Source organism: Rhinopithecus bieti, unplaced genomic scaffold, assembly GCF_001698545.2.
Source record: "Rhinopithecus bieti isolate Rb0 unplaced genomic scaffold, ASM169854v2 scaffold_42219, whole genome shotgun sequence".
NCBI classification, from domain to species: Eukaryota; Metazoa; Chordata; class Mammalia; order Primates; family Cercopithecidae; genus Rhinopithecus; species Rhinopithecus bieti.
Window position 1 is genome coordinate 1,539,461 of NW_016817843.1, and position 17,060 is coordinate 1,556,520.

The 17,060-nt window shown below is 47.7% G+C and overlaps 1 protein-coding gene across 2 annotated transcripts in view; it reads left to right on the plus strand.

Annotated features, from left to right (window-relative positions):
* FBLN7 (fibulin 7) overlaps nt 1–16,535 on the plus strand; it is a 48,259-nt gene extending 31,724 nt beyond the window's left edge. The window contains exons 4-8 of one of the 2 annotated variants that reach the window (XM_017856221.1): nt 3,858–3,983; nt 10,229–10,366; nt 11,300–11,437; nt 13,510–13,648; nt 15,455–16,535. In XM_017856221.1, the coding sequence (XP_017711710.1) occupies nt 3,858–3,983; nt 10,229–10,366; nt 11,300–11,437; nt 13,510–13,648; nt 15,455–15,827 (914 nt within the window). In that variant the 3' untranslated portion in view covers nt 15,828–16,535. The remainder of the gene's footprint in view (nt 1–3,857; nt 3,984–10,228; nt 10,367–11,299; nt 11,438–13,509; nt 13,649–15,454) is intronic. The other variant, XM_017856222.1, reaches the window with a different exon arrangement.
* The last annotated feature ends 525 nt before the right edge of the window (nt 16,536–17,060 follow it).

Genomic DNA, 17,060 nt, shown 5'->3' on the forward strand with positions numbered 1-17,060 from the left:
GCCCGGCTAGTTTTTTGTATTTTTTAGTAGAGACGGGGTTTCACTGTGTTAGCCAGGATGGTCTCGATCTCCTGACCTCGTGATCCGCCCGTCTCAGCCTCCCAAAGTGCTGGGATTACAGACTTGAGCCACTGCGCCTGGCCTACCTCTTCTTTCTCAACCTAACTCTTTATGATTAGGAAACGCTTCCTCGTAAGGGCTATTCTAGGCTTTATTGAATGACCTCTCTATTGTTTCCAGGTTTCATAATTACAAATAATGCCAAGTTAAGCATCTTAAAATATTTTTTCACTATGGAAAGCTTCAAACACACCGAACTATAGAGAATAGTAGAATGAACTTATGTACCTAAAATCCAGTGATTAACACAGCAAATTCCTTAATATCATCAATATCTAATTAGAGTAAAAATTCCCCCAATTGTCTCACACTTTTTAAATACTTTCTTTGAATCAGGGTCCAAATCAGTTTTATAACTTAGAATTGGTTGACAACGTCTCTTCTGCCTCAGCGAGTGTCACTGACATCCTCATTCTGATGTGTCTAGTTAGAGCAATTTCCTGAGTTTTCCCACTTTCAAAAAGTGTGCAGCTTTTTTACTGGTTGTTAGTTTCATTGGATATCAAATACCTATCTCACATTTTTCTATTCTTGAGTACCTTAAATATGTCACTCTGTGTCGTCTGTTTTAAACTGATGCTGTTGTGCTATTATATTGGTCTTTTTGCCTAAACGCCCCAAAATATTTATTTTTTTCTTTAAAATTCAGTCATTTGATTAGGATCTGTCTCAGTGCCAGTCTTTCTGGGTCAGTTTTCTCAGGTATAGAATTCACTTTTCTTTTCTTTTCTTTTTTTTTTTGAGGCAGAGTCTCACTGTGTCACCCAGGCTGGAGTGCAGTGGCGCCATCTTGGCTCATGCAACCTCTGCCTCCTGGGTTCAAGCGATTCTCCTGCCTCAGCCTCCCAACTAGCTGGGACTACAGGTGCCCACCACCATGCCTGGCTAATTTTTTGTATTTTTAGTAGAGATGAGGTTTTGCCATGTTGGCCAGGCTGGTCTTGAACTCCTGAGCTCAAGTGAGGTTGAGGTTGGGAGCTCAACCTCCCAAAATGTTGGGATTACAGGAGCGACCGCGCCTGGCCCTAAGTTCATCTTTTCAATAGGAAGTTTCAGTTGCTGGGACTGCCTGCCCCCATAGGAACCTCCAAAATTTTCCAGGGCAAAGTCTTAATATTAAGGAGACTTTAAGGGGAGGAGAGTCCAAACTGGGCACAACAAGGAAAATAGGTGCAAATGAAAGAGATGGTCGTCCAGACAAAAGTGTGAAGGAGGCAAAGCTGAGAAAGTGCGAGGCCCTGTGTTTGGTCACATTGGAAAAACAACAGAAGTGAGAATTTCAGAGTCATGAAGTTAGCAAAACTATATGGGAAAACTTATTTCACTTAATTATGAGTAATGGAAAGGATTCTTGACAAATCCCATTGAAGCTATTACAAGAAAAAAGAGTAAAATTTCTACAGGCAATAAAGGAACGCCGGAAAGACATGCCCACAAAACAGATAAAAACTATAACCTAGAGTATCACAGGCAAAAGAAATGTTTAAAGGATAAAAGCAAGGAAAGAACAGTTTAGATAAAAATGACAAAACACTAAAAAATGAGGTGACTGGAAAAATGGAAAACTGGAAATGAGTTGACAGAACCCAGGAAGGAATTAGAAATAAAAGAAAAAAGTCAGGAAGGAATTAGAAATAAAAGCAAAAAGTTCGGTCACACATATACGATCCTTAGCTAGGCTTCATGAAAACAGTAAGTGCTCACGAAACAGCAGATGAAAGCAGGATTGTCATCTGGGCTTTGGCTTGCCAGCCCGTGCCATGCACTTGACTGAATGCCACAGCCTGGGACACACATGGGTGTGATGACAACTGTACTTCAATCAGGACACAGAGGGGGTGCCGGGCTGGACATCAGGCCATTGGATGCCTCTGACTGCATATCATGATAAGAGATAAAGACAGTCTGAATGCAGCCTGTCTAGAAACAAATATGCTGGGTGGATCCAGAGAGGCAGACAGAGTGCACGGTCCTGGGACACCTGTGCGTTTCTCTGCTGCGCCGATGATCCCCAACCCCCATCCACACGGTTCAGGTACAGGTCAGGCTCAGTGCCTTCTTCTGGCGGGCAGCAAAGGAAAGACCACTGCACTGGCCCTACTGGGGCCAAGCTACAAGATACTGGTGTTCACATTTTCTGGCTCTCTGCCCACAACTTCACGGCCTCGTGATCTGCCCACTTCCAGACTATGTTGGTGGGCAACGATGGAGGTGGACAATGGAAAGAAACAGCAACCCCTAGCTCTAAGCAACCCCAAGCATTTGTGTACAGTCATTTCAGACACATTCCTGGAAACCAGTCATCTGCAAACAGGCTGTATGAGGGACAGTGCAACCAGGCTGAGGTTACTGAGAAACTGAAATGGCTCCTTCTGTAGGGATGAGTGGCATTCGGGCAGTCTGTCTTTTTGCAACAAATAGAAACTGTGTAAGAGTCTAATGACATCGCAAACTCCAGGAGGCTTAAGGGAAGCCTAAGTCCCTCCCATTCCACCCCAAACAAGTCTGTCGTTCTCATTAGGAGCAAAGCACCTGTTTCTTCCTCTTGATAGACACGCAGGAAAGGCTGCGTTTAGGCCAACAAGGAAGTGTTTTCTGTTTCCTTTCTGAAGGTGATATGGTCAAGTCAGTGAACTGACAAGCCTCTCTCTGATGGAAATGGCCTATCTCTGTGCACTAAAACTGGGCTTAGGGAATTCATAACAAGCACATGTGGCCTATGGGGTTTTGTTTGTTTGGTTGGTTGGTTGGTCTTTTGTTTTTGAGACGGAATCTCATTCTGTCACCCAGGCTGGAGTGCAGTGGCGCGATCTCGGTTCACTGCAACTTCCGCCTCCCGGGTTCAAGCGATTCTCCTGCCTCAGCCTCCCAAGTAGCTGGGATTACAGGCACCCACCACCATGCCCAGCTAACATGTGGCCTCTAGGTTTTAAAAGAATCATTTTTTTCTAATTAAAAAATGTATATGTGATTATTATGGGAAAAGGAAAGAATACAAAAAATTATAAAAAAGCAAAGAAAAATCGCCTGTAAGCCTACCACTCAGAGAAGAAAAGTCTTTTGAGCTTTTTAAAATAACAGTCTCTCTCTCCAAAGACCTTTTCCACAGAAATGTTGTGTAGATGAGCAAGGAACATCTCCCTTTACCAATGTTAAAGAAATGTCAAAAAACTCTTACCTGGTCAAGCACAGTAAGGCTTCTGGGTGGGAATTTGGAGAATTCGTTTTCCCCAACCCTGGACATTCCAGTGGGCCAGCCCTCCCCTTTATAACTGCATTGAATTTTGTTCCTGTTTAAAAGTGTTTCTCCCAGGTGCTGGCTGATGGAGCAAAGGGTTCTTGGGTTGCAGGGCCTGACTCAAAGGCAGTGTGGGCAGATGCCACCTCTGTCTGGCTACAGCTGTCTACACTGCACCTTTGCGAATTAGAAAATGGTGCCTGTGGGCGGAGTATGACCAGGTCATAGGCCAGCTCCTGCACGCAGAGCCCCAGGTGGGCAGTGTGTGCCTGGGTGCGGGGCCTGCTGAATGGAGATGCAACAGGGCTGCATATCAGCCCCATCGGCCCCCTGGCAGCTCTTGCAGGTGCAGAGGGTGGAAAGAGTGGGTGGGGTCAGGTAGAAAGTGGGAGTTATCCTACAATGTAAAGGAAGTTACCCCTTCATCGTTTTTTTTTATTGTATTTGTTTTAGACCTAGAACTCACATCCTTATATTTGAAAATTACTTATCTTCCTAGATATCAGTGAATGCTCCAGCCAGCCTTGTCAAAATGGTGGTACGTGTGTAGAAGGAGTCAACCAGTACAGATGCATTTGTCCTCCAGGAAGAACCGGGAACCGCTGTCAGCATCAGGCCCAGACTGGTACGTAGCCACCGTGGGGTTCGGTGAGGACATCCTGCTGTGGGGAGAGGAGGAGCCTAGGCATAGGTCACCAAATGCGGACATGTAGGGAGCTCGGTCCCCGTCTCAAAGATGTAGCTTTTCCTCTCTGTTTCACATCCCTCTCGTTTTCTAAGGTGGTCACTTGACAGAGCTTAGCTCTTTGATGCAACCAGAGTTCTGATCCTTCTTATAGTAGAAAACACGAGTGCAAGAGCGGACTCCCAACCTAAAAATCCCCTAGATTGGGCATGTGGCCCAAGAAGTTTCATGGTTTCCACCTTTGCTTGGTCAGCGTTTCTTCTGCCAGCAGAACCACCTTTTCTTTCCAGTGTTCCCATCACATCCTGCAAAATTAGCAGCTATTGATGCAGGTCCAAGTATTTTGAGAGCTGGATAACTATACATTTGACTGGTTTTGAGATTATTATTCACATCTTGAGTCTCAACATATCTCGACCCAGAAGGTCTAAGAAGTCATGTGATGCCAGGTTTTGCATATGGCAAGAAAATCCAATGATAAGGAATCTGCGAAGGATGGACAGGGGTTCCCGCACCATGCTGCAACCAAGATTTCATTCAGCCCCAAAGATGTCCTATTCCTTCGCCAGAAAATCTGGTGTGTGATGTCTGTTTGTCTTTATTTCTGTATGAAATATCTGTGGGGGGAAAGGACATTTGAGCCAGTGCAGTGTCCAGTGGACAAGAGCTTTATCAACACTTGTGATCCTGGCACTGGACCCAGCCCAGGGTCAGGTTTAAATAGTGTGCCAAGAGATTTGCTGCTTCATGTGCCTTGATTCAGTTCAGCTGAGTCAGCTGGCCAGGCGCTTTCTCAGAATGAGGCTGTCCTCCCGAGCTCAGTGGCCCCTTATAGCTCCTGTCCCTGGGACCGCTTTCTATGGAAACTGAGGTCAGAGACAGGGCCTTCTTGGATACCTCACGGCCCCTCCCCTTGTTTACAAACAAGAGGGAAAAAGAAATAGGTTCCCTTTCACCCTAAATATGCCAGTCCTGGTCACTGAATGTTCGAAACCCCACTCCTTAGGGTTTCCTCCCACTGTGGGATTTTTTTTTTTTTTTTTTTTTTTTTTTTGAGATGGAGTCTTACTCTGTTGCCCAGGCTGGAGTGCAGTAGCACCATCTCAGCTCACTGCAACCTCCGCCTCCTGGGTTCAAGTGATTCTCCTGCCTCAGCCTTCCGAGTAGCTGGGATTACAGGTGTCTGCCACCACTCCTGGCTAATTTTTGTATTTTCAGTAGAGATGGAGTTTCACCATGTTGGCCAGGCTGGTCTCGAATTCCTGACTTCAAGTGATCTGCCTGCCTTGCCCTTCCAAAGTGCTGGGATTACATGTGTGAGCCACCATGCCCGCCCAAGCATCTTTAGATAATTGTTGCTCAGGTCCAGGGGGGCCTGTTATAAAGTGTCCCCATGACCAGAATCTTCCCCAGGAATGGGAAGGAGGGGAAGCAAGCAGGCACATCCAAAGCCAGCTCCTATCCTCATAGTCTCCATGAACAGCCATCACACACCTAGGCTCTTGCTCACCTTGTCCCCCAGCCTGACACCTTCCTTCCCATCAGCTGGCCCATGCCTTTCGGCATCCCTCCAGTTCCTTTTTAAAAAATCCATTCACCCTGTTTTTTACTATGATAAAATATATGTAACATAAAATTTACCAGTTTAATCGTTTTTAGCTGTACAGCTCAGTGGCATTAATCACATTCACATTGTCGTGCAACCATCACCACCATCCACCTCCGGAATTCTTTTTGTCTTGCAAAACTGAGCTTCTGTACCCATGATGGGACAACTCCCCACTGCCCTCCCCACAGCCCCTGGTAATCACCATTCATTCTTCTTTCTGTCTCTGTGAGTCTGACTGCTCTAGGGACCTCATCTAAGTAGAATCATGCAGGATTTGTCCGCTTGTGTTTGATTCTCACCAATCCTTGAAAAACTTTCAGAAAAGTAACATTTTTTCCTGATTAGAAATATAATTTGGCCAAGCATGATGGCTCATTTCTGTAATCCCAGCACTTTGGGAGGCTGAGGTGGGTGGATCATTTGAGGTTAGGAGTTTGAGACCAGCCTGGCCAACGTGGTGAAACCCCATCTCTACTAAAAAAAAAAAAAAAAAAAAAGCAGGGTGTGATGACACGCGCCTGTAATCCCAGCTACTCAGAGGCTGAGGCAGGAGAATCCCTTGAACCTGGGAGACAAAGGCAGTGAGCCGAGATTGTGCCGCTGCACTCCAGGTTGGATGACACAGCCAGACTGAAGGAAGGAAGGAAGGAAGGAAGGAAGGAAGGAAGGAAGGAAGGAGGGAGGGAGGGAGGGAGGGAGGGAAGGAAGGAAGGAAGGAAGGAAGGAAGGAAGGAGAAATTTATGTTCTTGGTAAAAATCAAAAATGTGAACACTTTAGAAAAGTAGAAGAAATACAAAAAGAAAAGAAAAGAAAACAAACAAACAAAAAAAACCAAGAACAAAACATGGTGGTCCATGAACAGACCAATAACGAGTTCTGAAATTGAATTGGTCATAAATAGTCTACCAACCAAAAAAAGCCCAGGACCTGATGGATTCACAGCCAAATTCTACCAGATGTACAAAGAAGAGCTGGTACCGTTCCTACAGAAAGTATTCCAAAAAATTGAGGAGGAGGGACTTCTCCCCAACTCATCCTATGAGGCCAGAGTCATCTCTATACCAAAACCTGGCAGAGACACAACAAAAAAAGAAAACTGCAGGCCAATATCCTTGATGAACATTGATACAAAACTCCTCAACAAAATACTTGCAAACCAAATCCAGCAGCACATCAAAAAGCTAATCTACCATGATCAAGTAGGCTTCCTCCCCAGGATACAAGGTTGATTCAACATATAAATATCAATAAATGTGATTCATCACATAAACAGAACTAAAAGCAAAACCACATGATTATCTCTATTGATGCAAAAAGGCTTTTGATGAAATTCAACATCCCTTCATGTTAAAAAACTCTCAACAAACTACATATTGAAGGAACAGACCTCAAAATAATAAGAGCCATCTATGACAAACTCACAGCCAACATCATACTGAATGGGCAAAAGCTGGAAGCATTCCCCTTGAAAACTGGCAAAAGACAGGGATGCCCTCTCTCACCACTTCTATTCAGCATAGTATTGGAAGCGTATTGGAAGTCCTGGCCAGAGCAATCAGGCAAGAGAAAGAAATAAAGGGCATCCAAATAGGAAGAGAGGAAGTCAAACTATCTCTGTTTGCAGATGACATGATTCTATATCTAGAAAATCCCATAGTCCCGGCCCAAAAGTTCCTTCAGCTGATAAAAACTTCAGCAAAGTTGCAGGATACAAAATCAATGTAGAAAAATCACTAGCATTCCTGTATACCACCAACAACCAAACTGAGAGTCAAATCAGAAAGACAATCCTATTCACAATTGCCACACACACAAAACTAAAATACCTAGGAATACAGCTAACTAGGGAGGTGAAAGATCTCTACAATGAGAATTACAAAACATGGCTCAAAAATATCAGAGAAGACACAGACAAATGAAAAAACATTCCATGCTTATGGATACAAATAATCAATATCATTAAAATGGCTACACTGCCCAAAACAATTTATAGATTCAAAGCTATTCCTATCAAACTACCAAAGACATTCTTCACAGAACTAGAAAAAATTATTTTAACATGCATATGGAACCCAAAAAGATCCCAAATACCCAAGGCAATCCTAAGCAAAAAGAACAAAGCTAAAGGAATTACATTACCCAACTTCAAACTATACCGCAAGGCTACAGTGACCAAAACAGCATGGTACTGGAACAAAAACAGGCACATAGACCAATGGAACAGAATAGAGAGCACAGAAATAAGGCCACACATCTATGACCATCTGATCTTTGACAAAGCTGACAAAAACAAGAATGGGGAAAAGACTCCTATTCAATAAATGGTGCTGGGATAACTAGCTAGCCATATACAGAAGGCTGAAGCTGAACCACTTCTTACACCATAGACACAAATCAACTCAAAATGGATTAAAGAGTTAAATGTAAAACCCAAAACTACCAAAACCCTGGAAGACAACGTAGGCAATACCCTCCTGACAGAGGAATAGGAAAAGATTTCATGACAAAGATACCAAAAGCAATTGCAACAAAAACAAAAATTGACAAATAGAATCTAATTAAACTTAAGAGCTTCTGCACAGCAAAAGAAACTATCAAAGGAGTAAACAGACAACCCACAGAATGGGAGAAAATATTTGCAAACTCTGCATCTGACAAAGGTCTAATATCCAGCACCTATAAGGAACTTAAATTTACAAGAGAAAACAAACCACCCCATTTAAAAAGTGGGCAACGTACATGAACAGACACCTCTCAAAAGAAAACCTACATCCAGCCAACAAGCATATGAAAAAAAGCTCCATATCGCTGATGATTAAAGAAATGCAAATCAAAACTATCTGGTGTGAGATACCACCTCTCACCAGTCAGAATGGCTATTATTAAAAAGTCAAAAAGTAACAGATCCTGGAGAGGTTGTGGAGAAAAGGAAACCCTTATACACTGTTGGTGGGCGTGTAAATTAGTTCAACCATTGTGGAAAGCAGTATGGTGACTCCTCAAAAAGCTAAAAGCAAAACTACCACTTGACCCAGCAATCCTGTTACTGGGTATATACCCAGAACAACATTAAACATTCTACCATAAAGACACATGCATTCGAATATTCATTGCAGCAAATAGCAAAGACATGGAACCAACCTAAATGCTCCTCAATAACAGACTGGATAAAGAAAATGTGGTACATGGAGCCAGGCGCGGTGGCTCACGCCTGTAATTCCAGCACTTTGGGAGACCAAGGAGGGCGGATCACAAGGTCAAGAGATCGAGACGATCCTGGCTAACACGGTGAAACCCCGTCTCTACTAAAAAACATATTAAAAAATTAGCTGGGCATGGTGTCGGGCACCTGTAATCCCAGCTACTCCAGCGGCTGAGGCAGGAGAATGGTGTGAACCCTGGAGGTGGAGCTTGCAGTGAACCGAGATCGCGCCACTGCACTCCAGCCTGGGCAACAGAGCGAGACTCCGTCTCAAAAAAAAAAAAAGAAAGAAAATGTGGTACATATACACCATGGAATATTATGCAGCCACAAAAAAGAACGAGATCATGTCTTTTGTGGAAACATGGATGGGGCTGGAGGCTACCATCCTTAGCAAACTAACATAGAAACAGAAAACCAAACACTGCATGTTCTCACTTAATAAGTGGGAGCTAAAGGATAAGAACTTATGAACACAAAGAAGGAAACAACAGACACTGGGGTCTACTTGAGGGGTAGGGGAGGAGGGAGAGGAGCAGAAAAGGTAACTATTGGGTCCTGGGCTTAACACCTGGGTGATGTATACAACAATCCCCTGTGACACGTATTTATCTATGTAACCTTCACACGTTGAAGGTCTTCAAACCTAAAATTAAAAATAATAAAATAAACAAAAAATACACACAAAAAGAAACAAAAAATAGTGGCCCACGGTTTTAAACTCGAGTGATCACTGTTAGAATTTTGGGGTGTTCAAGTTTTTTTTTTTTTTTTTTTGAGACGGAGTCTCGCTCTGTCGCCCAAGGCTGGAGTGCAGTGGTGCAATCTCGGTTCACTGCAAGCTCCGCCTCCCGGGTTTACGCCATTCTCCTGCCTCAGCCTCCCGAGTAGCTGGGACTACAGGCGCCCGCCATCTCGCCCGGCTAGTTTTTTGTATTTTTTAGTAGAGACGGCGTTTCACCGTGTAGACCAGGATGGTCTCGATCTCCTGACCTCGTGATCCACCCGTCTCGGCCTCCCAAAGTGCTGGGATTACAGGCTTGAGCCACCGCGCCCGGCCGGGATGTTCAAGTATTTTTAAGTGAAAACGTGGACTTGCCCTAGCTGTCTTTCTCGAGGTGCAGCTTGGTGGCCTGCATTTTCATGCACCATTCTATTCGAGTGCGCTTCCTGTCCTGCGTCCCCTTTGGGTGGGCCCTGGACGGGTCGTCTGGGTTTGTGGTTAATTACTTGTCTTTCCTTTCCCTACTCCAGAGTAAGCTCTTTGAGAAGGGGCCGTACCTCCGTCTTGGTTCTGCTCCCGGCCCCTACCCAAGGTTGGGCCCACGGCAGGTGCGCCAGGGCCCGGCACTGAGCGTGTCTTCTCCCCGCAGCCGCCCCCGAAGGCAGCGTGGCCGGCGACTCTGCCTTCAGCCGCGCGCCGCGCTGTGCGCAGGTGGAGCGGGCTCAGCACTGCAGCTGCGAGGCCGGATTCCACCTGAGCGGCGCTGCGGGCGACAGCGTCTGCGAGGGTAGGCGCGGGCTCCGCCAGGACACTGGGGACAGCAGCGGGAGGACATGGGGCGGGGAAGGGGCTCTCACCCACCGCCCTCCTGCCGACACGGGTGGCTTCCTGGGCGCGGTCTCAGAAGGCCTGGCCACTTTGCATTATAGGTAAGTACTGACCTAACGATTGTTAGAAGGCTGGTAATTCATAGAAATCAGGGCTCGCCCCACCTCAGAACCTGGTCCAGCCTATGCCCAAGCCACACGCGCTTGTTTCAGGAGGCGCTTCAGACCCTCTCCCCTCCGTCCTGGCTGGAATCACATCTACAGGTGGCAAGGAGGAACTTAAGTCGTTGTGTTGGTAGAGAGGGCCTGGAGCTGGGTAGGGGTGTGGGACTCATTCCTTGGTCCTCTCTGGGCTTAGCTTTCCTGACGGCTCAGTTATGCTGTGCTCTCCTGATTACCAGAGTTCTCTCCCCAAACAACGCAAAGCAGGAGTTCAAATCTGAGATCTGGTCAGTTGGTTAGCACCAACCAATAGCCTCATTTTACAGCAGCAGAAAGGAGGCCCTCTTATTCCATTCCCAAAGATAAAGAGAGTTAACATGGGGCTGTTAACCCATCCTTGCTTTCTGGGAATAGGCTTGATTTGCCAGCCTCTACAGGGTCTCCCCAGGTGTCTTCAGCCTAAGACAGAGATGCCCTTCTAGGGCCTAGCACATCAACTCCCTCTCACTCCTCCTTTTAGCCCTCTGGGCCCTCGGCTTAGGGGAAAGGGAAGTACACCTGCTCCTCTTGCGAGTGCTCTGCTGGGGGTAGGGCATGGCAGCTGCCGGAGGCCCAGCCACTTAACTGCAGCTGCCATTGCTTCCAGGAATTGAGGCATGACTGTTCTGGGTCACAGCAGGCAACACCTGCTGCATGGCTCGTGGAGTCACAGTGAGTACTTCTGTCCACAGATGTGAACGAGTGTGAGCTCTACGGGCAGGAGGGACGCCCCCGGCTCTGCATGCACACCTGCGTGAACACCCCGGGTTCTTACCGTTGCACCTGCCCCAGCGGATACCTAACCCTGGCCGACGGGAAGAGCTGTGAGGGTGAGTGAGGCTACAGAGTGCCGCCTGCGCCCAGCCACCTGCTGCTGTGGTGAACCCTCAGGACCTCACAATCGGGAGTGAGGTGGTTAGGAGAGTCACAGCTTCAGATACATTCGATTTTTTAAAAGCCACCAACCAAAAGGCTTCTCAAAGGTCAGGCCACATCATCATCTACATAAATAGGAAAATGAATTCCTTAACCATCCTGGCAAGTAGTCTTTTCCAACTTTATTCCAGTAACTGGGTTTTTTTTTTTTTTTTTTTTTCAAGGTCTGGTCACTTCCACCCACTCAACAATGCCTTCAGCTAGGGCTGGACCTAAAGGCAGAGTGGCCAGGTGGTCACCCATGTCATGTAATCTGGAGGAACCCATGAGGCTCCATGACCCTGTGTGGCCACCTGTAAGTCCACCTCTGAAAGGGGCAGCACCTTACAGGCACTTATGTCTACAGCACCAGCCTTGTTTGATGGTAGCTGAGGACAAGGGAGGCGGAGTACCCAGGGAGGGACAGGAGTCAGAGGCATCACTACCCCTGGCTTGAGGGGTACAGGAAGTGAGGGGGCTTACCAGAGCCTGATAGATAGTGGCCATCAAGGACACAGCCACCATCAGAACCAAATCCAGGCAGGTCAGGACTCCTCAGGCTGGGTCACTATCATTTGTCAACCCCAGCTGAAAACCAGTCAGCCTCTCAGGTGCAGAGAGTGGGTTGGGGGGCAGGGGTGCAGATGGAAAATAACTGGCTCAGGTTTCACCCCAGTGCTGAATCCTGTCCATCAGCAGTGGCTTCCTGGAGGACCGGGTTGAGGTTTCTGAGGCTGATTCCTGGCAGAGTGGGAAAGAACATCTTAAGTTGACAAGGAATGTCTGGGGCAGGGGTGGGAGGCACCTAAGAGGGCAAGAAGGATGTGTGCAGAGTGGGTTGGTTGTAGAACAGAGAGGCTGAGAACCCTGGCAGCAGTCACCATCGTCACTACAGGACAAGTCCCAGAGACACTGGGTGCCTAACAGGAAGCCTCCTGTGTTTCCCCACCTCCACTTAGGGAAAATACAGATGCCAGTTGATGTAAACATGCTGAATCTCCACAGGAGCTGAGTCAGAGCACACATCTCAGGCCTGAAGCCCAAGCTGCATCATCCTGACCCTTGACCCTCAAACCACCGTGCTGCAGTGGGCCTTTTGAGGGGAGGACTGGCTCTGCTCCTGCAGGCATACCTCACACTAGGAGGGTGAACAGGCCCACCTCCTCAGCTGGACTCCCCCCATGGAAACAGGACACAGAGGGGAGCCCCACTGGCTCCAGGCAACAGCTCTGACCCACCAAGGGAGAATGGGAGAAGAGAGGGCAGAGGGCTCCTCCACGGGCTGACGTGGGAATGTGAGGGGAGGGGTGCCTCTCCGGTGACATCCCATTGGGGCCCTGCTGCAGGGCTCTGAGGAGTGGGTGACCTGGGGCTGGAGCAGGAGAAGGCATCCAGATAGCCACCCACACTACCTCCCTCCCTCCCACAGTGCTCACGAAGGGCCACCTAGGGTTGCTCGGGGTTGGGAAGGATGGCCTCCAGCTGGAGAGACTCTCTGGATGTCTGCAAAGGGAGCAGAGAACTCATACAAATCATGATATTGAGGTGTCTACATTCGGCATGGGGTGAGGCTGGGGAGGGAGACTTTCTGGAAGATTATAATGTAAAAAAAAATTTTTTTAAATATATATGTATATATATAGATGAAAAATAGCAGCCATGGAGGGTAATGGGGCATTTGGGCTGAGAAGCAGACAGGTCTGAGAGAAGTGTTGTGACCAGTAACACTCCCCTGGTGCTTTCCACTACCCCTGCCACCTGTCATACCCCAGGGAAGGCGGACAGGATCCCAGGGAGGGGTGCTCCCTGGCATTTCCTCAGGGCCTTGATTCCACACAGTCAAGGAAGGCAGGCTTTCTGCTTTAAGAATGAGTGCCAGGAGCAGGGAGCACCACATTACAGGGCCTGCAGGGCATCTCATGTGGTTCTGTCTGCAATGGAGCGAAGGTCAGGGAGACTCTCACCCATTGTATGTCCCATATCTCAGATGTGGATGAATGTGTGGGCCTGCAGCCGGTGTGCCCCCAGGGGACCACGTGCATCAACACCGGTGGAAGCTTCCAGTGTGTCAGCCCTGAGTGCCCTGAGGGCAGCGGCAATGTGACCTATGTGAAGACGTCTCCATTGTGAGTATCTCTAGGGCATGCACACCCTCACCCAGGCCTCCAAGTGTGGCTGGGCTGGATGCCTCCTAGAGGTTCTTGGGAGAAGGTACAGTTATGCCATAGAAAGATGAGAGGCCGGAGGCTGGGAGGCTGGCTTCTCTGAATTTCCGTTTCCCCTCAGTGGTTGCATTTAATGCATTGCTGCTCTGGAGAAATAAGAACCCCATTCCCTATGGGACTAATGTACTGAGTGCTCTCCTACTACATAGAGGATGATGGGGTTGCTGCCACCCCAGAATGGCAAATCCAGGGCAGGCCACTGGAGGGAAGAAGCTGTTGGTGACATTACCCTGATAAACCCATAGCAGCCCAGGAGACAGGTATAGATCACATGGATTTGGGAGGTGACAGCATTCACATAGCCAGGAACTGTAGACTCCCTTGAGTTACACTGCATATCACATGCAGCCTGCATTATATCCCTCTGCTTTTCCAATAGTACTGGACAATTCTACATCTAGTAACTGCAACTCTTAAACAGCAAGTAGAGCTTTTTTTTTTTTTTTTTTTTTTTTTTAAGTTGGGAGATGGACCTTTAAGGGGAATAACTACAACTATCACAAAGCACATACATTTTCCTCTCAAAAAGAGATCACAAGAGCCCTAGCATTGTCTTTAAAATGAAGTAACAGCCATGGAAGGTAACTTAATTATTTGAATTGCTGTTGAGGTGAAGCAGATTAGAAGCAGCAAGAAAGTTAGTGGCACTGAAGCATGGCAGTTTTTAGAGAGAGTGAAGACATCAGAACCTTCCTCATGGAGTCACTTGGTGAAGGGATGGGGAACCTGTCTATTATGGCCTCTGGGGCATTCGACCAACAGCTGGATGTGACATTTGACCTGCATAATCATGATGCTACAGAATCACCAAATATACTCGATTGCATTTGTCTTTTATGTTTAACAAGATAGAGAAACATCAAAAGCATTTCCACAAGAGCCTGTTTCCAAATGATTAAGGAAAACAGGGCTTCCTGCTTTAAGAATACAGTGATGGCCGGGCGCGGTGGCTCATGCCTGTAATCCCAGCACTTTGGGAGGCCGAGGCGGGTAGATCACTTGAGGTCAGGAGTTCAAGACCAGCCTGGCCAGCATGGTGAAACCCCGTCTCTACTAAAAATACAAAAATTAACTGGGCGTGATGGCGGGCATCTTTAATCCCAGCTACCCAGGAGGCTGAGAATCACTTGAACCTGGGAGGCGGAGGTTGCAGAGAGCCGAGATCACACCACCGCCCTCCAGCCTGGGTGACAGAGTGAGACTCTGTCTAAAATAAATAAATAAATAAAACACATGCTGCTGTGTTTAGGAAGTTCACCATATACTGTGTGGGAAGCACCACATTACACGATGTTGCTGACTAACTGCTGAGGTCCTACCATTACTGAGGGAGGTTGCAGCCCATGGAGAAATGGTACCTGGTTTGAATATCAGCATTGCCATCGTTATTTAATATTCCCAGGCTTTATTTTTCTGTAAAAATGATAGTAATAGCATAAATAAATATATATGCACACACATACACACGTACACAGGTGGGCAGGGAGCACCAATGAGCAGGAACAGAAGCAGCAGCCCTTCCTTTGCCATGCCTGACACCAGCTACATTCACTCGCCTGCAGCTCCATAGCTCCTGGGTGAAGGACGCCTCGCTGGGAAAGGTCATCTAGGTGGCCTCTGCAAGAGGGCAGGTGGGGAGCCGGGTCAAAGCAGCCCCTCATGAGACTCCCCAAGGCTGACTGCCCCCATTTTGCCTCTCTGCTCCAGCCAGTGTGAGCGGAACCCCTGCCCTATGGACAGCAGGCCCTGCCGCCATCTGCCCAAGACCATCTCCTTCCATTACCTCTCTCTGCCTTCCAACCTGAAGACGCCCATCACACTCTTCCGCATGGCGACAGCCTCTGCCCCCGGCCGAGCTGGGCCCAACAGCCTGCGCTTTGGGATCGTGGGTGGCAACAGCCGCGGCCACTTTGTGATGCAGCGCTCAGACCGGCAGACTGGGGAGCTCATCCTCGTGCAGACCCTGGCGGGGCCTCAGACGCTGGAGGTGGACGTCGACATGTCGGAATACCTGGACCGCTCCTTCCAGGCCAACCACGTGTCCAAGGTCACCATTTTTGTATCCCCCTATGACTTCTGAGGGTACACAGGAGCACCGGGGTGTGGAGATCTGACCTCATTTCTCTTCCCCGAAGGCTCAGCTTCGGGCACTGACTGCGTGGATCCTCCCGCCTGTTCCCGCCCTCTCGCCGGTGCACCCAGGCTTCTAGGGCGGCGTTGCACGGTGCCCCATGGAATAGCACAGAAGAGCAGCCACAAAACTCAACCTGCTGCCATCACATTTTTTTTTTTTTCTGCTTTGAGGCCCTTCCCTTAGATTATGCACTAACTTTCTTAAACCTTTTTCATTCAGGGGATGGGTGGCTTTCCAAAACGCTGTGCAAATGGCCTTGTGAGTTTGAACTGCTGGGGAGAGAAAAGCTGGCAGTGTGTGTCGGATGACTATCAGCACTTCTGCATTTTTATAGCCAGGCTTGCTATGAATGAGGCCGTTCTAGTCGCGCGGGGGGCTAGTCATGCCTCTGCGCATGTAGCATAGGAAGTGGAGTCTCCTCCCATGACCCAGCACGTTGTTCTTACCTGCCTTTTCCTCTGTGACATGCCTGCCTGCCTTCTCATCAGAGAGCCACAGGAGGGCCTTAAACCCCACGCAGATCCTTCTAGACCAAGGATCCATTGTTAAAAGCATGGATTCTGCCTGAGTTACTTCCCTTTTGAGAAGAAATCATATCTCAAATACATAACCTGGTAATATAACTGGAAAAATAAAAGCAATTGCTCCTTCCTGCCCGCCTGACTTCTCCCTGAGCATGATACAGCCCACTTCCTTCTAGGAGGGGATGGCTGGCTCTCTTCCTGTCTGGGTTGGATACACTGGAATAAATGAGTCAGAGAACACAGAGGTGATGTTTGGGACTGTTCCACAATATAAATTTGTTTTGACCACATGGGAGATTGGTAAGGACAATACCTGGCCGTGGAGAGTTTAGGAAAATGCTTGAGTTGTCATGGATTCCATGGCCTTTTGTTTCTGATGAATTCACTACAGGGTGACGCCCTCCAGGTGACCAAAGAGAGAAAACACTGGCCACAGCTGAGTGGGGTGGGGTGGAGAGGGGTGTGAGGTAGGGTGGGGAAGATCATTCAAGCTAAAACTTAAGAGGTAGAGAAGCTGTAAGAAAGTTTCATTATCTAATTACATGTCAAGCTGCTGGTGAGATTTCGTCACACATATTTTATTTAAATCTTCTTTGTATTTGCCCTGGTATGAGACGGAGCCAGAAGTGTGTCACTAGTTCAATGATCAAGCCCT